Raw genomic sequence first — 23681 nt, forward strand, 5'->3', positions numbered from 1 at the left:
CACAGCGAGCCCCGTCCTCCCCCCCGCCACCCGGCCCGCAGCCCAGGCAGCCCCGCTGGCAAAGCGCCGCCCGCGCTCGCTGGGCCTCCTGCTCCGACAGCCCTTCTCCCAGCTCCCCAGGGCACCTGCTCCGGGCTGCGGAAAGCAGGCCCCTCACCTCCCCCGGGTACAGCCTCCTCCTGCCCCGAGCCTGCCCTGAGCAGCATCGGTCGCCAACCTGGAGCCCGGCCCCCCGTGCTGCCGCCCGCACGCCCACCTTCCCCAGCGTGACCTCCTGACCGCGCCCCAGATCCCCCATCCACCTGCTCTGCACACCCTCTGGCCTCCAAGTCGACCCTCCGTAACGACCCCAGAGCACTGTTCCAGAACACCCACCTCGTCACCGCCCTCGGCTTCGAGTCCTTCAAGCCCAGAGCTGGGCCCAAAGCTGGGCGCTGGGGCCCCCTCACTGCCACGCCGGCCTGTGTCCCCGCTGCGCCCACCCCCCACGCACGCCCTGCTCCCTCTGTGCTGAGCACCTGCCTCCCGGGACCTCCGCACGGGGGGGAGGGGGAGAGCCTCTGCCAAGTGATTCTGGAAGACTGGAAGGCTCCCCTGAACATGCTGATAAAAAAGCTAAAGCAAAGGCCTCTCGTCCAGTCCGTAGTAGATTCTCAACAAGGCTGCAGGGACGCGCTTCAGCTGAGACACAGGCATCGGGGCCGGTGACGACACACAGGCCGCCAGAACTCACAATCTCCTCTCGGATAGAGTAGTCGGCCGTCTCCAAGTAGCTCAGCATCTCGGCCACGATCTGCTGGGCATTGCTGCGGTCGCACATGGCGTAGAGGAGGTCCACGGCCCGCTGCCGCACGCTCACGTCCCGTTCCGTCTGGGGAACGAGCACAGAGCCAACAGCCACATGAAAGGAGCCTGGGCAGGGGACGGTGGCAGTCCACCGTGACACATGCCCTCCCACGGTCCCGAGCCGGGCGGCTCAGGCACCCCCCCCCCCGCCCCCGTCCCAATGCTCACTCGGAGCTCTGCCCACTCAGCACCCAAATCCAGGACCCCGAGAGCCCCTCACTTGCCACCCCACTGCCCCCCTCACTCCGGCATTCAGACCCCGCAGCTCTGGACCGGCCAAGATCACGATCACACTCCATCCCCAGGGGGTGGGTCAGAGGCCACCTGCTGTGTGGTCACAGACCGGCCCCTTCTGCGTCACCTGAGAGCCTGTCCCCGTGCTGGCTCCCAGCCCCACCCCGGACCCTCAGAAACAAGAGCACAGCTGCTCCCCGGCACAGGACAGCATGAGAGGCACTGCCATGGGCCCAGCCACAGGCACGGCAAGAGCAAGTCTTTCTGATCCAGGCAGTGACTGAAAACCACCCAGGAGGAATTCGAAACACCAGAAAGCGCGATTCCAAACCTTTGTACGGCTCCTGTTCAAAACACACACCACAAACGTCTATTAAACACGCGCAAACCCAAAGGAACAGGGTCAGACGTGTTCTCAGCAGGAAGCCCAGGACCAAGACAGTGGGTTCTGTAGCTTCCCCACCTGCCTTCAGTTTTCTAACACGTAGGAACGCAGTGGATGTGGCTGTGTCTGACCCTGAGGAACCAACCCTCATTAGAGCAGACGACCTCAGCTTGGCTCTTCCAGCTCTGGAATTTCAATTCCCTGACAAAAGCAAATATTCTTCTGCAAGGAGCGAGTTTTCTCGGAGACGTGGACAAAATATTTCATCCTTCTACCAAAACGAACAGTTTCTATCATTCCCAATTTTTATTGCGACTCTGCTCACGTGCCAGGCCCAGTGGGAGATGCCCTGTGTGGTCATGGTCTCTTGCGGGCAGAGGGCAGAACCGCCTGGGGACGCACGCAGCCCGCCAGATCGCCCAGGGCCCGAGCGCACGACCCCAAGTGACCGCGGGACCCCCCCCCCCCGGGTAGCTCATGAGTGACAGCCTGAGGGACAAGGCGCCCCCGTGGCCAGGCAGCCCCAGAAGAGCACACTTGCCTTCAGGGCATTGATGACCGTCTCAATGTGTGTCTTCACAGCCTCGTGGGAGAACTCGGAGCTGGCCAGCGTGCACATGCTCTCCAGGGCCAGGTAGCGCAGGTTGGTCTCCCGGTGCTGCAGGAACTGGCCCAGCTGGTTACAGGCGCGGACCAGCAGGTTTGGCTCGCTGTGCGGACGGGAGAGGTGGGTGGGCAGGGGTCCTCCACTCGGCCTAGGCCGTGCCACGTTCACGGCCACCGCGGCCTCCCGGGACGCAAGACCTGACGCTCACTCTAGTTGGTACCACACAAGGACCCGTGCCTTGCGTCCCCCAGAGCATTTCTGAGTGCATCTGCAGAACCCCTGACTCCAGAGGGTCGAGGGCAGCTGAGACCCCCAGCCTCCACGCCAAGCTGGCGGGGCGGAGGCGGCAGGGGACCCGGCTTTCACCAAGCCTCAGCCAGAGAACCCGCTTGGCCGACAGCTGGACGAAAGTCGCGACACCGAGAGACAGACGCACAGACGGAGGTGATACAACAGAGGCTACTGGCTACTTAAGCACCGACTATGTGAAACGCGGCGTTACGTCTCTGCTCGCTCTTTACTCTGAACACTTAACAAGGACAGGGAGGCCGCTCCGAGGGGGAGAGTCTCGTCACCGGTGCCCAGCCCCGTGGACCGCAGAGCTCCGGCAGCTGCACCCGGCGGAAGCGCTGCAGGAAGGCGGGGCCGCAGGAGCGCCCCCCACCCCCTCCCCTCCCCATGCCACCTCCACACACTTTCCCACCACGGCCTCGGACCAACAAAGCCTAGAGGACACACATGCTCATGCTGCACTCCCAGGTGGCCCTGGGAGCAGCGGGTCGGGCAGGATGCCCAAGAGAAGCAGGGCAGCCGTCTGGGGGAAGTAAGACCACGGCAGTCACGCTCACGGCGTGGAGGGTCTGAGGCCGGAATGCGCACGGGGCGGCCCGCCAGGGAGGGTGGCGTGGGGCCCAGGCCGCGGGGCCCACCTGTCGTGGTGGATGATAAGGCTGATGGCCTCGAAGAGCACGGCGTTCTTGGCGTTGGAGTGCTGCACCTTCTTGGACTTGGGCGGCTCCTGGGCTTTGTTCAGAATCGTCTCCAGGCACTCGGTCAGGCGGCCTCGCACTGCAGGGTCTTCTGGGCGAGACAGACAGACGTTGGCCTGGCTCCCCTTGGCCCACACGGCCGCCCCGCCTGAGTATTGGTACTCTTCATCTCACAACCCCAAAACGAAGGGCGAGGACCCCTACTCAAACCGTGTGGCTGCTTAAAATAAGAGGATTTGCCAGCCAGGGTAACTACTCATACATTTTAACACAAATAACATACACAAGTTTTTGCTGAAATATAGATTATATAAGTCCAGGAAAATAAAATCTCAGAGACGTGGACAAAACACATGATGTCAAAGTTTGAGGGAAGGGGGGGGCAAAAGGTTTTTTCCTCTACCTGCTATTACCAATAGAAATAGAGAAAACAGTCTGAAGAGCAATAAAATGAGAAAGAAGAAATTTTAAGTTCTAGTCAAACCAGAAGAAAAGAAATAATGCACCAAAAAAAAGACTGAGAAAGCAATAAAAATACCAGAACTCCAGAAACTGTTGCAGCGCGTCTAAGGCACCTGCCCAACCACCAGCTGTTCGGGGAGGGCGGGCCCTGCGCACCCGCGTGCACGGAGGGCAGGGCTCCCAAAGCCGCCCCGGGTTGGGGGCAGGGGCCTGAAAGGAGGAGGAGGGTGATGAGATCCACCCCCATCGGGGGTCGGAGTCGCCCCAGATCTCGGAATAAAGGAGGCAGAGGTCAGTTCCACGGAGAGAACTACTGCCGCAGGAGAGATGGGGGCAGCCGGTGGGCGGGAGTGGGAGGCAACGGCGGGGTCCCGCTCCCACGCGAGGGCTCTGCCGCAGGGCGTGCAACTCACGCTTTAGTATAGAACAGACTCAGAATGGAAAGTTACTGGAATTTAACAAAGACATACCTTGTACAAACACAAATGAAGATTATAATGTAAAGGTTACAACAACAAAACCATCTTTGTAGAGGCAATTTGGAAGTATTGAACGCAAATTCTCTTGTGCATTCTTCAACCAGGAAATTCTATTTCTAGATACCTACCATACTAGTCAAATGTAACGTTTTAGAATAAAACACGAACATAACAACATCCGTGATGTGTGCTTTAAGGTTACAGATTGTTAACAACTTAGGATGTAAGGTTTCAAACAGTTTCCAGAATTATTCGTAAAAGCAGCGATCACCCCGAGCCGTACCAAAATTGTGATTTCTCTACCAGCTGCTGGGGAAAGCCAAGAGCCATGGCAGCATCACAGAAAGATCCAGAGAACAAGAGCCAGCACCGGAGAGGACTTTAAAGGTAGCCAACGAGAGCCCTAACCCTAAAACGCTGCAGGAAACCCCTGCGGAGAGGCCTCTGCTGCACGGCTGTCACCTGGGGGCGGGTAGCACTGCAGCAGCCTCAGAAGTTTGACTGATAGCCAGGGAGCCGGGACGAAATAGTACGTGTAATCCTGGAGATCTGTGGAGGCCGACGTCACGATCTGCAAAACAGCACAGGGGGATGAGACACCACGGGCAGGTGTGCTGAGAGCGTGAGGCACACTTGTCTGTGTCTGAAGGGCAGGAGCACAGGCGCCCAGGCCCCAGGAGGAGCCACTGCGCGATGACGCCCCTCCCCTGCAGGACACAAACCCTGGGCACCCGACCCCGAGAGCACAAGAGCGACGCTGCACTCAGTACAGAGTTCTCGGAGCCTAGACTGGGAAAGTGCATTCAACGCAGAAGGGAGGCCTTCAGTCATCAGCCCTGCACCCACACCGCCCCGAGCACAGGCCCCGCCGTGAGCTGCCCAGGCCCAAAAGCAAGCGGCCTCCCATCACGCTGCCATCCGCCTGTCCCACGCAGTCTGGGCAGGACAGACACCCCCTCAGCCTCCTGAACACGGGACTGTCCCTTAAGGCAGCACACGCCCACCAACACGCAGCCCAGCACCTCCCCACGTCCTGCGTCTGGGAGCTCGGAGCGGCTCCTGTCACAAAGCTCGCAGCGGCGAGCGACACTAGGTCATGAGTGACCTGGGACGCGGCCACTCCTGCAGTGGGTGAACTCCAAGCCGTGTAAAGCACTGACGGGACCAGCAGAAGCAGGTGCAGGCGCACCGAGTGGTAGAAGGACCGCGCCATCGCATGGACACAGCCAGCCTTTCGAACACATCTCATGCAGCTAACACCACACTTAGAGACAAGCTTACAGCCTTAAATGCACACAATGAAACAAATAGAGAAACAAAAGCATTGAATTCATCTCAAAGGTTCGGAAAGAGACCAGCAAATTAAGCCAAAGAAAGCAGAGAAAACAATAAAGACATAATAAGCAGAAAGTAATAAGGTAGAAAAATCAAAACAGGATCAACAAAGTCCAAAGAAATTCTTATACAGGATCACACCTGGTGAGATTAATTCTTACACAGGATCACACCTGGTGAGATTAATTCTTACACAGGATCACACCTGGTGAGATTAATTCTTACACAGGATCACACCTGGTGAGATTAATTCTTACACAGGATCACACCTGGTGAGATTAATTCTTACACAGGATCACACCTGACGAGATTAATTCTTACACAGGATCACACCTGGTGAGATTAATTCTTACACAGGATCACACCTGACGAGATTAATTCTTACACAGGATCACACCTGACGAGATTAATTCTTACACAGCATCACACCTGGTGAGATTAATCAAGCAAAGAACGAAAAGGGCGAACACCCAGCGTCAAAATGGAGAAGGGAGGCCTCACCGTGAAGCCGGCACACAGAGTAACTTCCGGCCAACGTGTCTGAGTATTCACACAAGTTAGCAAATGTCAAGAACTGAATCTGAATTGAATGCATAATTAGAAGTTGTCTCACAAAGAAAACCCTAAATTCAAATGGCTTCATCAGTTAACCAATGATAAAAATGTTAGCAAAGACATAGAAAGGAATTTCCTTAATGTAGCAAAGAGAAGGAACACTGACAAAACCAGCCTAAGTCGTGCTTAACAGTGAAACATCGCAGACCTTCCCTTCGAGAGCAGAAACAAGACACCGATTATCTCTCATATTCAACACTGCAGTGGAGGTCGGGATTGGAGCCGTAAAGCAGAAAGTATAAACAAACATGGCCTGGGAAAGGGGAAAACTGCCATTGTCCACAGACCACATGACGGGGTACAGAGAAGGCCCAAAGCAATCCACGTATAAATTACCAAAATTAATAGGTGAGTTTGGCAAAATTGCCAACATCAAGGGCAATATACAGAAACCAACTGTGCAAACAAGCATTTTATACTATATTCTACTATCGTGTAATAACATTTTTAGGGTACCATTGAGAATAGCATCTTTTAAATAAAGTATATAAAGACAAGTTGAATAAAAAATAAAAGAACCTCTACTCGAGAAGTTGAAACATTTTTGAGAAAAATTAAAGACTAAGTAAATGGAGAGAAACACCATGGTCACAGATTGAAAATCTCAATACTACATAGATTTGAATTCTCCCAAAACTGACCTACAGACTAAAGGCAGCCCCAGTAGGATTCTGTTGAGTGGGGGAACACTGGCCCCACTAAACATCAAATTAGCCCGAAGTCACACCACTGGTGCAAAGATGTACAGAGAAACCAACGGAGTGCAGCACAGACCCGGCCGCTGGTGTGGGACCGAGGGCAGCGCAGAGTCTGCAGGGAGAAAGCGGCACCACACAGACACACCTGCCCCAGGTCGATCGTCAACCTGCACGCGAGCCCTCAGAACAGGGAACAACCTCAGACATTTACGGACACGAAGACATTAACCATGCGGGAAAGGATTAGTAAGTCTGACTATATTAAAATGTGGAATTTCTGATCACAGAAGACTTCATAAGAGACTGAAATGGCAAGTTACATAGCAGGACAAGATTTTTAAACACAGAGTAGGCTGAACTATACGAAGGTGGCATTTTTGTAGATCAATAATGATTAAAAGTTGGCAATTTTGTTTGGTTCAACCCAATCTAACCAACAAAGTGCTCATATCTACAGTATATAAAGGGGGCTTCCCTGGCGGTCCAGTGGATAAGACTCCTCACTTCCAGCACTTCCACTGCAGGGGGCCCGGGTTCGATCCCTGGTCGGGAACTAAGATCCCACACGCCACGTGACGTGACCAAAAAAATAAGTAAATATAAATGTAAAAATAAATACAAGGGGCTTCCCTGGTGGCGCAGTGGTTGGAAGTCCGCCTGCCGATGCAGGGAACACGGGTTCGTGCCCCAGTCTGGGAGGATCCCACATGCCGCGGAGCGGCTGGGCCCGTGAGCCATGGCCGCTGAGCCTGCGTGTCCGGAGCCTGTGCTCCGCAACAGGAGAGGCCACAACAGTGAGAGGCCCGCATACCAAAAACAAACAAACAAACAAATAAATAAATACAAAATTAAGGTAAATTAACAAAATAAAATAAGAACTTCTATAAAACAACAAAAAAGACAACGCCATGGGAAAATAGGTGAAAAGACTGAAGAGGCTCTTCACAAAAGAAGGTATTCAAAAAGCTAGCAGACGTGCAAAGCTGCCCCAGCTCGCAGATAAGCAGGAAAGCGTAGACCAGATCACAACGCGAGGTGGCCCCCGGCGCTGGGCAGGGGGCAGGCCCGTCACAGTCACCTCCAGGGGGTTGGCTAAGTGCTGGACAAGACGAGGCACAGGCGGGTGGGGCACAGACCCTGCACGGCAGCAGGGATCAACCATCGGCACTCGAAACAATTCGCCAACTTCACATGTCGAGCAAAGCAAGCCAATCATAAAACAACATATACTGTGTGATCTTGTCACACAAAATTTAAAGTGCAGAGCTGAACGCAGTTTGAGGACGCTCCCTCCCTGTAGCGGGGCCAGGGGCTGAGCTGCTCTGCTCTGTGCACTTGGCCGCGCGCACAGGGCATTTCTGACAAAAAGGTCGAAAGAGAGGGAAGGGTAAGCTGTGAAAAAGTGAGAGAGTGGCATGGACATATATACACTACCAAACGTAAAACAGATAGCTAGTGGGAAGCAGCCGCATAGCACAGGGAGATCAGCTCGGTGCTTTGTGACCACCTAGAGGGGTGGGATAGGGAGGGTGGGAGGGAGGGAGACGCAAGAGGGAAGAGATATGGGAACATATGTATGTGTACAACTGATTCACTTTGTTATAAAGCAGAAACTAACACACCATTGTAAAGCAATTATACTCCAATAAAGATGTAAAAAATATATATATTAAAAACATTTAAAAAAACTTCTTTTAATTAAAAAAATTTTTTTAAAAAAAGGTCGAAAGAAAAGCCAATCAGCTATGAACCAAGACACATTTCCACCCCTGAACTTACAAAGTGACCCAAACATCTTGCATTCCAAAAAGTACATACATTAATTAGAGAAAATAACTAAGACCAAAACCCACCGAGTTCCATTCCCCTCGACGGACTTACTCTGCTTAACCTGGAGACGGCCAGAGACACAGAGGTTTTAAACTCTTCCGGGTTCTTCTGTGCTAAGGTGGTGATGAGGCTGGCGGCGGCAGTCACCACACCCTGAGAGGAGACACACACACGTTTAGACGCCAAAGCTCCTGACGACACCCTCTCATTTTAAACTCCTTTTCTAAACAGAACTTTAAATTCAGAAGAGCAAACGCAGAGGCAGCCCAGGGCCACCTCGGGCCCACTCTGATCAGCTCCCAATGTGCTTAGAAAGCAAGGTGCACACTTGGTTGTTTTCTTGTTCTAGTGTCTCTCTGAAAACTGGGAAATCCAGCACCCCTCTAGCCCAGACCCTGCCTCAGCGAAGGCCAGCGCGGGGCAGCGGCTCCGGGCCCCAGTCTCCCCCCCGCATCGCCTGCCTCTGCGCTCGCTGCCCCGATCTAGATCATTCCGGGTGGACACACCGTGTTCAGACTCACATCAATCTTTACAACCCCAAACTGAGATCGTGTAAAACAGCAACTGAAAAGCCCATTTTTCCCCATTTTGAAGGGTCGTCCAAGCCGTGTCTCTGCCCTCTGTCCTGAAAGCACCACCGGGCCTGGACGAGACCTGACCCTCCCCACGGAGGCCCGCGGAACCCTGGCCTCAGCACACGGGGACCTTCCACGCAGCCCAGGGGAGTCTCTATCGTCATCCTGGGACACTAGTATTTACTCCCAGTAACTCATGTCTCCTGGAGGGAGACGCTGGTTAGGTAGAGAAGGTCTCTTGCAAATATAAGAAAGAAAAGACAAAACGAATGACACCCATTGACAAAAACGGGTGTAAAGATGCAAACAAACCCCCTCGAATCATCAGTAATCCCTCCAGCCCCCCCCACCCCCACTCCCGAGCCCCTCCCCCACCCCCACTCCCGAGCCCGCGGGAGAAGGTGGCAGAGTTTCTGCAGCCGAGGCGGGGTCAGGTCCAGCACCACAGCCACCTCATCAGAGGCCACCGCTGTGCTGTTCTTTCGTCTTTCTGATGGAAACGCGAAAGCCACGCTAAAGAAACGGGTCTAACTGGCCTCACTGTCCACATCTCAGTGGGCGATAAGGGCCAAACACAGAGCTTTAACAAACTGGCGTTTGCAACACGCAGGGCAGAGTCTCTTTCACCGTGGCTTCTGAGTGTTTGGGACACAGCCTGCTTCCCCAGGAAGATTCACCTGCGGGATGAATCAGGAAACATTCTGACAGAAGTCAGTTGGGGCTGGTTGGCTCCCGAGGTGCAGCTTCTCACCTTCCCTGCGCGCCCGCAGGGTCTCTGCAGGAAGGCGGTGTGAGGAGAGGGCTGGGGGGCCCACGCAGCCGTGGCTCTGCAGGCCCCAGCCCCCAACCCCCGACCCGGGCCGCCTCCTCTCCCCCCTCGGGACACCGCTCGGGCCGCACACGACTAAGGGAGGGCCAGGCCTGGCGCAGGGCTCTGCACGTCACAGCCCTCCCGCCTCTTCCGCTGCTCTCGGAAGGGCCTGCTCCCTCTGGGTGGGCGAGTGACACTCTTCCTGAGGTTTCCTGACCTTGAGACCAAAGAAGCCAAATCTCACACCTTTGGTGGCAAAGTCAGGAGGTGTGCGACAAGAAGCCACAGCCCCGCGGAGGGCAGAGAGCAGGTGCAGAGAGCAGCAGAGGTGAAGGGAGAGCTGGCCGGTGGACGCGGCCTCACCCTGGGCTGGCTGAGACGCCCCTCCACCTCGCCCAATGCAAGCTGGGCTCCTGTGGCCTAGAACCACAAAGGCGCCAAGCAGTGCACCTGGCAACAGAGCCGGGTACGTGAAAATACAAAAGCGAACCCAACAGCCGGGCACAGAAGCGTCCAAGGAGGAGAGCCTCCTGGCCGGCGAGACACGGCTCCACCACCCTGGAAAGCGCTCGGTGTGGGCGTCGCTGGCCTTGGGCCTCGGCACCTGTCGGCATGTGGCTGCAGAAGGCTCCCCCGACAAGGCAGGAGTGATGACAACTCCTGGTAAAATGCCACGAACCATAGCCAATAACGCCTGCTCAGAGCACTGGGCCGCGTCCCCGCCACACCTGGGCTCTGGACGGCCCTGCCCCGGCCCTGCCTTGCCGTCGGCTCCGGGTTCAAGCCCGGACCTGTGTGAAGCCGTGCAACCTCTCTGAGCCTCAGTTTCCTCGTCTGCAAAACTGGAAAACGCCCCACGGCCTCCAGCCTGGCCGCCTGACTCCACGGCAGGGCCTGAACCCGAAGAGGTGGAGCATGGCCCGGCACGCGAGGCCCGCATGTGAACGCTGCGGCCCGAGGCCCCCGCCCCCGCAGCACGGCCTGCAGACGCCCCCTCCCCTCCGAGGAAGGGCTGCCCTATTCAGACTCGAACGTTCCTGGTAAGCGTGGGAAACGACGGAGGGCCAGCTCGCCGGGCAGCCCAACAGGCAAGCCGCCCAACCACCAGCTCTCGTCTCTGAGTCTACATATGCCGATGGGTTACTTTTCATTTAATCTTTAAGGGAAATTTCTCTTCTGGGAAACAATGGAGTAACCAGCTAATGTGCTAACACCTATCAGCTCAGCAGGAAATTCTGTGTGGAACCTCGATTCTCTCGTTTGTACAACGGGATTCCGGCAGGACAAGGCCACTCTGTCCAGCCTCATTTCCTACTCGGCCCCGCCTCCGGGTGTCAGCGTGGACAAGGGCCCATGACTCACGGCCAACCACAGCCAGCGAATCGCTCCACATCTCCCTGCCCTGGCCTGCGACACGGGGAGGGCTCGGGCCCGGCTCGCGCACCAGCTATGTGCATCAGGCAGCCTGCACGCCAGAGCCTGGGGGGCTACAGGACAGCCCTCTGACAGCCTTACACAGGGTGAGGACAGGCACGCCTTGTGAAGCCCTCAGTGGACGCAGTGTTTCCAGAAGATGCTGGGCTGTGCCTTGTTCGTCCCTGCAGCCGGCAAGCTGGAGACCCTCCAACGCCTGGTGACAGGGTGAGCCAGAGACCCTGTCCAGTCCACCCTGTCCCCAGGGCAGGGGCTCCCGACCCCTAACCACAGGCGCTCCCAGGCTCGATGGACGGGTCGTGGACGTCGCCCCAAGCAGCTCGGAAGTCACACACAGCTGCTCGCACCGCACTGGCCCGAAAGAGGCTGCCCCACGGGAGGGGCTGCGCACTGGCCCAGAGGCACCTACCAAATGCTGCTCGCACCGCACTGGCCCGAAAGAGGCTGCCCCACGGGAGGGGCCGCGCACTGGCCCAGAGGCACCTACCAAATGCTGGTCGTTGAGGAGGTGCACCACGCGGGACGTCCAGTCGCCCATGGGGACGAGGTCGGGAGACGTCCTGTACAAGCGCAGCAGGCACAGGGCGGCGCTCTGCTTCACGCTGTCCATGGTGTCTCTGCAAGACAGACAGCAGTCACTCCTGGGCACAGCGGCGAGCCCGGCCCAGAGCCCACGGACAACACCCCAGTCACCACAGAAGCAGAGGTGCACCCGTGCGGGGGCTGGAGGGACACTCGGGACAAGGCCGCGTCAAGCTCTCCACGCAGCAAGCTCAGGCCCACCTCTCGCGATGGGTCTTGGTGGGGACCACGCCTGCACAGTGACAGACAGCCGTCTGCTCGAGGGGCCACCTCCACGGACGTCGCCCCGAACACGGTGTACGGGAAGGGGTCCTGCCACCGCTAACCTGCTCCTCGCCGAAGCAGCAATTCCCAAGTGCTGTGCACAACCTCAGCTACGCAGGCTGACAGCTAACGTTCCAATAACTAATAACTGAATTACAGTATTTTTTTTCATTTCTTTTTTAGTTATTTTTATTTTTGGCTGTGTTGGGTCTTTGTTGCTGCGCGCAGACTTTCTCTGGTTTCGGAGAGCGGGGGCTACCCTTCATTGCAGTGTGCTGGCTTCTTATTGTGGTGGCTTCTCTTGTCGCGGAGCATGGGCTCTAGGTGTGCGGGCTTCAGTAGTTGTGACAAGTGGGCTCAGTAGTTGTGGCTCGTGGGCTCTAGAGCACAGGCTCAGTAGTTGCGGTGCACAGGCTTAGTTGCTCCATGGCATGTGGGATCTTCCCGGACCAGGGCTCAAACCCGTGTCCCCTGCATTGGCAGGCGGATTCTTAACCACTACGCCACCAGGGAAGCCCCCAATAGCAGTATTTTTTAAGCTCACTTAATAACACAGAGTCCAAAGGGGAGAGTATCAGAGAGCCTTGCACGGCCATGGCGCCCCGTGTCCACCTAGAGATCTCCTCCCCTACACACCCGGCGGGCGCCTAGGGAACAACCGCAGCTACGCTGGGCAAGGGGCATCTGGAGGGTTCCTGTCCTGGTTTTCGTGCTGACCGAGGACAGAGACGGTCCCAACGCTGTTTACCCCTCCTCCTCCCAGACCCTAGCCGAACGCTGCCATGCAGCCGGGCAAGCAGCAGGCCCACCGAGGAGCGTTCCAGAGGAGGCCATCAAAACACGTCTGAGAAGAACTGTCCACGCCCCCTAAGTGCTGACAGAAGCAGTGGGGTTCCCGTTCCGTGGAGGGAAGAGCAGGGTTTGGGGGCTGTCATTACCATTTACCTCCTTTTAGCTTTTTTGTTCCTAAATAACTCCCAACGGATATGACAAACCCCTAAACTACCCCCCATTCCATGCCAAAGAAAAATTACTTCAGTAAAAATTTCTCTCTTGGATGTAAACCCTCCGGGGAGCAGGGGCAGACGCCTGTCCCTCTCTCTGGCCCCGCGCCGCGTGCTCCAGGAGCGGCGGGCAGCGGCAACCTCCAGGCCTCGCGGCCTCCTGGGTGTCTGCCGTCTGCGCCCACACACTGCGGCTGAAAGAGGCCGGCCGGTTTCTACTGCGGGGTCTACCAGCTGGCAGCCCACCCTACCCGTACAGCCGCTGCTGGTGGGAACACCGGAGGACGGTGCGAAGCAAGGAGACCGCTGCCCCCTGAGCTTCAACTCTGTCTCCAGTCAAGGCCCAGAGCTCAGTCCCGGCCTGGAGGGCGCCCCATCGTCCCTCCCTCCCCGACCTCCCGGCTCTGCCCCGCCGCCCTCAGCCTTGCAGCTCCACGCCCAGGCACCTCCGTCCCCACAACTCCACTTTGAGTCTATTTGGTCACTGGATTTCAAGCGTTGGTCATTTGTTTCAAGGAGGGCTCGCAGGTCCACACAACCTGAGCTTCTGGGGCGAGAGCGGCTGCCTGTGATGCTGACACTGAGAGAACGAGGCGGGCTCCCCGCACACCCCTCAGCAATCTTCCTGCTGCAGGCTCTCTTCTCCACCTTGGGCTCCGCCCCTCCAGGCTGTGTCTCAGCACACACCCTTCTGTGTCCTTTCAACCTGCAGCGCAATCCACCCTTTACTTCAGGGAAGTGTTCTGGAATTATCTGAACACTTTCAGAGATTACCTCTGTTTCACATTCCACTCATCCAACAGGTATTTACTGAGCGCTTACTATATACCAGGCATTGTCAAAATGCTAGAAAGAAGGCAACAGTCACAGCGAGTCAAAGCTCTGATCCCGGGGAACTTGCTTCTGAAAGCAGAGACCGGCAACCCGCAGCCAGGTTAGCTGTGCACCGGGCAGGGGCGGGGCTGCACGAGGGGGTCAGGACCCTGAGGCACAGCTGCCTCCTGACTGGCTCCAACCTCCAGCCCCACCTGCCCCTCTGGCCCACTCTGATCATACCACGTCTTTCTCCCACCTCGGTGACTTAATTCTCAGGGCACCCGCCAAGTTCTCTGCGTCTTCCGGTTCACAGGTGTGTAACGGTGTCACCTTGGTTCTCCACGTGCTTCCAATCAGCTCTGCCACCCCTCCCCTGTGCTCGTGCTACTGTGCGTCCACCGCCTCTGAGCTCTCACATTCGGGACCGCTTTTTCCATCAGGCAGTTCCGTGACCTCTCTTCCAGCCTGGCTCCTCCGTCTGCCTCTGGTGTGACACCCCGGTGGCACTCCTCCAGGCCTGCAGCCACACACCCGACACTCCCCGGGCCTGTGGCCACCCTGCCACTGCACTGCTTCTTGCTCACGGCCAAGGTGCTCCGGCCTGCACAGCTGCCACCTCGGGCTGATCATTCTCTGTGCACCGTAGGGGGTATAGCTGCATGCCTGGGCTCCACCCACGAGATGCCAGGAAAACACCCTTTGTGGTGACGACCGAACATGCTGGGGCAACACCACTCATTGAGAACCAGGCGTCTACACCCACGTGCTCTGGTGAGGCGTGGGTACGCTTCCCGACAGCCTCCCCGCCTCTCCACTGCGCTGTCTGAGGGTCGTTCCCACTCCCCCGCGGCCCCGTCCCCCACGGCCCCACCCCCCGCGGCCAGAGGAGCTGGAGTTGCCGAGTCCTGCTCCACCTGCTCGCTGGTTGTCCCACAGAACCCAGTCCCCTGAGTCCTGACGAGCCCCCTGGGCTGGGACCCTATTCAGCCAGCCGTGCTGCCCGGGTGTGGGCTCTGTGTCACCTTCGCAAGGTGCAGCGTGTCCTGGAACAGGAGGGGGGCCCGCCTCCGCCATGCCCCGTGGCCCAGCCCGGCACAGCGCTGTTGGAAACTCTTCCAGACCTGCCTGCTCAGCCCCACTCAGCTCCCCTCCAGATTGGAGAGGGTGGGGGTGTGGGGTGCTGGGAAGTCTCAGGATTGGGGTGTGTGAACGCTTCTGCGAAAGGGCGAGAAGGGGCCCCGTGCCCGCAGGACGGCCGCGCTCCCTCTGCCTGGACGGAAGGTTCACCTGGCCTCCCCGTCTCCCCACCACGTGAGACGTGAGATGGGGAGGTTAGCTCACTCCATAAATCCTTCAACAGTCACACAGCTGATCTGTTTAACGTGAGAGGTGGCCACACTCTCAGCAGCAGGGCACCGGACACATACCCGGCTACGAGGATTTTAGGGATCTCCCCCGCGAACGCCTCGGCCATCTCCCGGCTGCCCACGTTGGCGATGCAGTGCAGGGCCAGGCCCGTGAAGGTGGGGTTGCGGCTGCCCAAGTCGTTCTTGACGGCGTTGTTGACCAGGCGGATCAGCTCCGAGTTGGAGTTCACCAGCACCGAGATGAACAGGTAGCCCTGGGTTCCAGAGGGGTGAGAGAGCACAGCGCTCGTGACAAGCCGAGTGCCTCGGACACCAGGCAGACCTCGGACACCTCGGCCGCCAGCAAGCCCCAGCACCATCTCATCTGCTCGGGGCGCTGCGGCCGTCAGGCCACGGAGGACCAGCTGCCTTCTGCTGAAAATGCCAGTTCTGTCCCCGGATTCCGCTGTGAACGATTCTGTGGGACGAACCTAAGAGGCACTGTCCCCAGCGGCATCAGACACCTTGGTGCCCCCATCCCACTCACCCATCCATGGGCACCTGTGCTCAGCACGGCCTGAACAGGATGGAAAGGCCCCGCCTCAGCTGGAACGGGGCCGCTACGGCGATTTCCAGCAACCCGGCTGACTGCCGCTGTCCCCTCTCTCCACTCTGTCTCCAGGCCCCAGCTTCCGCTTACCACCAGGCCAAACTCCAGCCCCTTGTCACCCCCGCTGTCCACGCCCTCCCACGCAGGGACACGCTGACCTCTCAGCCCCCGTCGGTCTCAGGAGGAGCTCACTGCCTTCCCTTCCGCGTACGCGCCTTGACTGGGTGCTGCGGCTCTGTCTGCCCTGGCCCCCGGTGCACCCCTTGGCCTCAGTCTCAGCTCAGGATGCCCCCCGGAAGCCCTCCCTATTAGCCACCCGCTTCTCAGGGTCTGGAGGGTTCTACACGCCTCTTTCACTGGGCACTGCCCACAGCTCTATTCTCTGTGTACAGGGCTGTCTGATGCCATCTCCCCCCTGGAACAGAGCAGGGTCCACATCTGCTTATGGTCGTAAGTCCCCAGGGACCCCCAGCACACTGCTGGGTCCGTGGCAGACACTCGATAAATTCCTGTTGAGTAAATACCAATACTTAACAGAACTCCTGGGGCATCTAGGGTATTTTTTCACTTTCTGTAAGTTAAATTTTTGGACAAGAGGAAAATGTTATTTTGTAACACTCAAGAAAACACACAAATCAGGTTACTCCAAGAGAACGCAGGGCTACAATCACAAAGCCTGGGGCGGGCAGGGCCCAGGCACTGGGCCAGCTGGGAGCAAGGCGAGGCCCGCCACCTGCGCTTGGCTCTTAAACCATGTGGGTGTGTGGGGCCTGGTTCAGAAACAGGCAGTGGCCGCAAGGGCCACTGGGTGAACTCATCTGTGACACGCGTCAGCAAGGCACTGAGGGGAAGGAAACGCTCTTCCCTGCCCTCTAAGGCGGACCCATGGGAAACGGCACCCCTCGCGTCGAACGGGGGTTTGGTGCAGCCCCCACCGGAAGCCACGGGAAAGCCCCAGACTAGATGGAAGGTGCAGAGAAAGAGCAGGACGCTAAACGACCACCTGACGGGACCGCCCCCGCCCCGCGCACTCACGATCTGCTTCTCGGTGTATCTGTTGGAGCTGAGCAGGTTCACGGCCTCCATGTGCCCGAAGTCGATGTCGTGGCCCAGCAGGAAGATGAAGAGCAGCTTGCACACATACTTCTTCTTGCTGTAGCCGTCCAGCGCCTTGTCGCCTGCGGGAGGGAGGCGGGGCAGGGCAGAGACGAGACAGCGGGGCGCGAGGGGCCGGCCTCCAGGGGGCGCTGCACGTGGGACTCCCTGACAGAACAGCAGCCGGAACCCCTGCCTTCCCAGGACGGCCCAGGGCCTCGTTCCCACCGGCCACAACCCTGCCAGGGCCGCCCTGTCTTAACCAGCAACTTAATCTTTTAAACATGTTTACTAATTTAGGCAGGTGAACACATTCTAAATAATCTTTCATTACACCCAGTTTCAGAACAAATCACCCACCCTAAAAGTCACACATAAAAGGACCAGAAGGGCTTCTGTGTCTTCACCCTAATCACAGCGTGACTACGCCTCTCACAGGAGATCACAGCAAGGCACCTTCAAGACGTGTCGCTGGCAGAGTATAAGATGCCATTTTAAAAAGGACCACTAAACCCTGCCATTTTAAATACCAGAGGTTCTTATTTCCCCTGAGAAGTGTAAAACGCTCCTTAGCAGATCACAAAGAGGACAGCCAGAAAGGCCGCCGTCTTCCGAGCTGGGCATCACACTGACGCCACTGCCACACTGTCAAGGGCCAGACATGGGAGCCAGGAAGACAATGACAGCAACGCTCCTCACGGTGCGGGGTCAGGCCACTCGTGCTCCAGGGACAAGCGCTGGCCGGCATCAAAGCGCTGTCTAGAAGAAAGAGGCACCCCACCAAGATTCCCCAGGGTGACAGTGATCACGAGTCGGCCAGCCAGCTGGACACCTGGCACTGGGGAGCTCTGAGAAACCCTCCCTCCTTCTGAGCAGCAGACTGGCATATGATTCAATGACCAAACAACATAATGTCAGACCAGGTCTGGCTCCCACCCCCACCCCCACTCGCTCATCTGCCCGCTGCACCCGAGGAGCCCAGCTCTGTCACTTCCTGGCTGGGACCCGTCCCCGTCTCCGTGGGAGAGCATCTGCAGACACAGGACACGCAGCCCACGGCAAGCAGCAGCCCCCGTCTCCTACCCACCCGGCCACCCCTCAAGAACCAGCCTGAATTCCATCACCTCTGAAAGCCTCCTTTGACAAGCAAGCCAAGAGGGCCGCCCCCTCCTCTCACCCCCTGGAGAGTGGTCCCTGCCACTCAGAGCCCAGGGAACAGCCGGCCAGACTGCGTGCTGGATGCGGCCTGGAGGCCAAAGGGGCTCTTTCTCTGCTGCTTCAGGACATGGACCCAGCGTCCCTCCCACAGCCCTGCCCAACGCTGGGAGACTTACAGACGCACACACTTGAAAGCCAAGCACACAAGAAGGTGAGGGCCACAGCGCGGGCAAGAACAGTCAAGGGTCTCGGCCCCGGTGCTGCCGTGACACGGGATAAGAGCCAGTGTCTCTAGGGAAACGCGTCTGAGCCCTGGTGACCGAATCCTTCTGGAGGACTTTTAACTGTGATCCTTTTTCACCCTTTCTCTCACTGAGACTGGCGTTCAACCCTGACCCTAACCCTCAACGAGTATCTTCTTATGTTCAAAGAAGTAAAAAGACTAAGATGCCAAGGATGGACAAGGAGGGCGCCCCTGTCGTCTTCTGGAGCTCAGTTAAAGCACGCCACGGGCTGTGAGATGCTTCAGAACTACTGGCACCAGGGTATTAACTCTTCCCTCCCTAGCATCCCCACAGACCTGGGGTGTCTTCTTCATTCTCATAGCACTTAACTGAATTCAATTGTTAAAAAAGGGAAACGCAGATTAAAACCACAGTCAGGTGTCGCTGCACACCCACTAGAAACACCAAGATTTAAAAGATTAACCATACCACGTGCTGGTAAGAACGTGGAGGGACTGGGAACTCACACACGGCTGGCGGGGGCACAAAATGATGCAGCCACTCTGGAAAACGTGTGGCAGGTTCTTAAAAGGTTAAACATCCACCTTCCACGTGGCCCGGCCACTCCATCCCCAGGTACCTTCCCAATGGGAACGACACCAGGCGTCCACACAAGTCCCGCACACCAGGACTCACAGCAGCTCCACGCCTAGCCGACAGCACAGGAACAAACCCAGACGCCCACCCTGGTGAGCCAGCGCACCGTGAGGCAACCCACCACGACGCGGGCAAACCCCAAACGCAAACGTAAGTCACAGCAAGCAGACACCAGAGGCCTCACACTGCCTGATTCCCTTCATGTGAAATTTCTAGGAAGAGCAGATATGCAGTGACAGAAGGAAGACCAGGGGCTGCTGGGGGCTGGGAAGGGTGTTAGGTGCAAAGGGACACGAGGGAACATTTTGGGGGGTGGGAATGTTCTCTGTTGTGTCTGTGGGGGTGGGTGCACGAACACGTGCATTTTTGCCAAAATTCAAAGCGCACGCTTAAAACAAGTGAACTTTATTGTGAGCAAATTGTATCTCAGAAAACCAATTTTTTAAAAATTACTCTGTCAAAACATCCCAGGAAAAAAAGAAGAGCAAAAGATGAAAGAAGACGGGCAAGGGGCTTCCCTGGTGGCGCAGTGGTTAAGAATCCACCTGCCAATGAAGGAGACACGGGTTCGAGCCCTGGTCTGGGAGGATCCCACATGCCGCGAAGCAGCTGGGCCTGTGCGCCACAACTACCGAGCCTGCGCTCTAGAGCCCGCGAGCCACAACTACTGAGCCCATGAGCCGCAACTACTGAAGCCCGCACGCCTAGAGCCCGTGCTCCACAACAAGAGGAACCACCTCGATGAGAAGCCCACGCACTGCAGAAAAGAGTGGCCCCCACTCGCCACAACTAAAGAAAGCCTGTGCGCAGCAACGAAGACCCAACGCAGCCAAAACTAAATAAATCAATTTATTTTAAAAAAAAAAAAGAACACGGGCAAAATGACGGCAAGTGGTAAAGCCAGGTGACGGCCGCCAGGCGGGGAAGGGAACAGCGCCCCCCCATACGTATACGTTCGCGTTCCCTCGATCAAATGGGGTGGCTTTTTCAAGTCTTTCTTTACCTGTAAAAACATACATTCTTTACAGAAACGCTTTTTATTCATCTTTCTACCCCTGGCACCTGGGATTGAGTGAGCGCCCAGCAGTGAATGAGCAAATGAGCGTGTGTTACCTGGTAAACCTCCGAAGGCCACCAGCCAGAAGACGTTTTCCCACCTCTGGGCAGGACAACACAACAGCTGTTTTCTAGAGGTTCCAAGGTTGAGGGCAGGCCCACTGCAGCCCTAACGACCTCCCATTCGGTGGCTTCCACAAGCAGGCTGGCGGGTGTGCAGGGCAGGGCAGGGTGGGCGCCCCACCTACAAGGGGCTCTGGGCCTGCCCGGGGAGACGAGCTTAGGCGAGAAGGTGGCGCCACGCCCTCCCTCAGTGGTCGACAGCGCACGTGAGGGCACGGCCCGGCTCTGTCAAGGGCAAGGCTTTCACACGGGCACTGCCCTGAGGCCCCGGGCCCTGCCCGAGCATCACCACCTCTGTGTGTCTGCCGCCAAGGACTCCACCAGACGCCATGGCCACCGGCAGCCTGTACACTCACCTGCACGCCCACCTCACCTTTCCTCCATCTGCGTCCAGGACCATTTGTCTCTGGCCCGAAGCACATCCTTTAGACTCTCCTTCAGCACAGGACTTCTGATGGGAAACTCTCCTTTTTTGTCTGGCAAAGGTCTTTTTTAGCTTCATTCTTTTCTTTCTTCTTTTTTTTTTGCAGTACGCGGGCCTCTCACTGTTGTGGCCTCTCCCGTTGCGGAGCACAGGCTCCAGACACGCAGGCTCAGCAGCCATGGCTCACGGGCCCAGCCGCTCCGCGGCATGTGGGATCTTCCCGGACCGAGGCATGAACCCGTGTCCCCTGCATCAGCAGGTGGACTTTCAACCACTGCGCCACCAGGGAAGCCCCTTAGCTTCATTCTTAAAGGACACTGTTAGCCAGCTGCTACTGTCCAGCACTTTGGGACCATCCTCCGCTCCGCTGCCCCTCGTCCCTGTGACAAGTCGGCTTCCACGAGGACCCTGTGAAGACGGCCCATCTCTTCCCCCTCTGGCAACTTCAAAGATTTCCTGTCTTGGGTTTCTGCATTTTCACAATAGTGTGTCTAGGTGTAGATTTCATCTTATTTATTTATTGTAACTGTGTTTATTGAGTCTGAGGTTTAGTGCATTTCATGAATTCTGGAAAGTTCTGTCACACCAGCTCCCCCTTCCTCCCAGGAGGTCACTTAACCCTGCAGGCCTTTGAACCGCACGCCTGTGTCTCTCACCCACCCTGCTGCTTTGCATTCAGGACGGGCTGTTTCCTTACCCATCTTTCAGAACGTGCCTGTGGCTATATCCACCCGAGTTCTTCATTTTAGTTCTGCATCTTTCGGTTCTAGAATTTCCATTTGGTCTTATTTCAAAATCTGCTATGTCACTTTTTATACTTCCCAAGCTTCCCACTGAAATTTTCAAGTTCGTCTTTTATTTCTTTAAAAACAGTAAACCTAGTTCTTCATTGTCATCTGAATCTGGTCTCGGAGGCCTCTGTGATTCTGTTTCTGTTTTCTCTGCTGGTTCTCGCTGTGCAGTCTTGATTCTTTGTGTGCCTGATGATCTGTGACTAGGTGCTGGACACCATCCTTGAGAAGTTACCTGGAGGAATCACTCAGCCTGTGATGGTAACCTCTTCCTCCAGAGGACTGCGTGTGAAGTCCCGCTGCAGGCCTGGGGCAGGACGGGCTCACTCCCGGGTCACTCCTGCCCTAAGGGCAGCCACCTTTAGGGCCTCAGTTTAAAATGGAAGGAGGCCTCACACTGGGGGCTCTGGGATGACCCTCCTCCTAGACCCCAGCTGCTCAGCCTCAGCACTGGGCCTCCTCAGGCCAGGGGGTTCTGGGGGGCTCTCCTCTGTGCAGTGGGGCGTCCGGCGGCCTCCCTGGCCTCCACCCACTAGATGGCATCAGCACGCCCATCCCCAGTCCCGACGGCCTTTGTCCCCTGGGGGCAAAATCACCCTGACTGACAACCGCCCCTCTAGACACTGAAGGTCACCCAAACCAGGCTCTGTTTCAGGGCTGCTCCTCTGGGGTTAGCAAACTCCCTCCCGGCACAGAGAGATGAGTGCTCTGCTTGCTTTCATGGGCCAGGAGTTCTCTTCTCTTCTTGCTCTATGATGCTTTCAAGATTTTTTTAATACTGTGTCTCTTTTTAAGCCGCTTCCAGTGGAAGAGTTGGTTGAGATGTGCGCTAGCCGATGTGGCGGCTTCGGCCACATGGGGCTACTGAGTACTTGGCCTGCACTGGTCTGAACTGAATGTGTTCCACGTGGGACGTTCCAAAGACTGGGCATGAAAAACATGTACAACATCTCAATAACCTTTGCTACTGACTACATGCTGCAATGATAATATTTTAGGTACACTAAATCAAATAAAATATATTAAATTTAGCTTCATCTGCTTCTTCTTACTCTTTTTTAACGTGGCTACCAGCAAACTGAGAATTCAGCACGTGCCTGCGTTTCCGGTGGACAGCACGGATGGAGAAGTGCAAGTGCAGCCCCCAGAGCACATACTCCTGAGAACAAGGAGTAGGTTTTCCCTTGTCTGCTGCCACTCAGGGCACACACGCTCCATAAATGCTAACTGGTTAACAGAGAAGAGCGAGCCTCCTTCCCTACCCAGAAGGGCTCAGCTGAGACAGGCTCGGGGGCAGAAGAAACTACAGAAGTCTTGTTTGTCCCCAAATATTTAAAGACAGTTTGAAGATTCACCCTCTTCTAACCACATGGGGAACATCTCTTAGGCACTGCGTTCCTCCCCAGGAATGCGCCTGTGTTTCCACACACACGCACACAGTTGCAGCAGCAGACATCATCCGCCCCTTCGACGAAGGCCTGGAGGTGCCAGGAGTGGGTCAGCTCTGTCGGGGTCAGGATCTGCCTTCCTCGGCTTACGAGCCATGGCCAAGCGACGTCCCCAGCCCATGCCAGACCCTCTACCAGACAGTCTGCACTCCGAAGCTCCCTCGAGGGCTAGTGACAACGCTGACGGACCAACACCTCTATCTGCGGCCTCCTCTGCCCCCAGCCAACCTGCTTCCTCTGTTTATAATCCGCGGTGTCACTCTCTAGTCGATCTTCTGTCCTCCAACCCCATCACAGGGTCTGCTTCACAGAGAACCCAGCCTGAGGCCACCAGCACCCCATTTAAAGGCGCAGAGGGGTAAGTCACTCAACAGGGTAACCCAGCTAGTAACTGGCTATCAGAGCAAGTGCGAGCTGGGGGTAGTCAGGGCAGCCTAGCTCTCATCACCACATTATACGCTCCCTTTTAGGAAGTAGTGGACGTTCCAGACCCCTCATCAGAGAAGATATACAGACGGCAAATGAACACATGAAAGAATGCTCCACATCACGTGTCATCAGGGAAACGCATATGATGAAACAGTAACGAGATACCTCTACACACTATCGCAGCAACTCAGATCCAGACACTGACAACACCAAATGCAGTGAGGACGTGGGGCACAGGGACCCTCACCCGGCTCCGGTGGGGATGCGGATGGTGCAGCCACTGTGGGGGACAACTGGGCGGTTTCTTACAAAACTACACATACCCTCACCACGTGATGGGCAATCACGCTCCTT

General features: G+C 56.6%; 1 protein-coding gene across 5 annotated transcripts in view; it reads right to left on the reverse strand.

Moving 5' to 3' along the window:
* Positions 1–23681, reverse strand: part of AP2A2 (adaptor related protein complex 2 subunit alpha 2) — a 63851-nt gene that overhangs the window by 13313 nt on the left and 26857 nt on the right. Inside the window, exons 3-10 of one of the 5 annotated variants that reach the window (XM_073809369.1) lie at positions 16958–17100; positions 15394–15587; positions 11788–11917; positions 8532–8633; positions 4465–4573; positions 3002–3152; positions 2007–2175; positions 734–871 (exon numbers count right to left, since the gene is read on the reverse strand). In XM_073809369.1, the coding sequence (XP_073665470.1) occupies positions 734–871; positions 2007–2175; positions 3002–3152; positions 4465–4573; positions 8532–8633; positions 11788–11917; positions 15394–15587; positions 16958–17100 (1136 nt within the window). Of the gene's footprint in view, positions 1–733; positions 872–2006; positions 2176–3001; positions 3153–4464; positions 4574–8531; positions 8634–11787; positions 11918–15393; positions 15588–16957; positions 22375–23681 lie in introns of all 5 variants that reach the window. The other 4 variants (XM_073809370.1, XM_073809373.1, XM_073809372.1 and 1 more) reach the window with 4 other exon arrangements.

The sequence above is a fragment of the Tursiops truncatus genome, chromosome 8 (genome assembly GCF_011762595.2).
Source record: "Tursiops truncatus isolate mTurTru1 chromosome 8, mTurTru1.mat.Y, whole genome shotgun sequence".
Lineage (NCBI taxonomy): Eukaryota > Metazoa > Chordata > Mammalia > Artiodactyla > Delphinidae > Tursiops > Tursiops truncatus.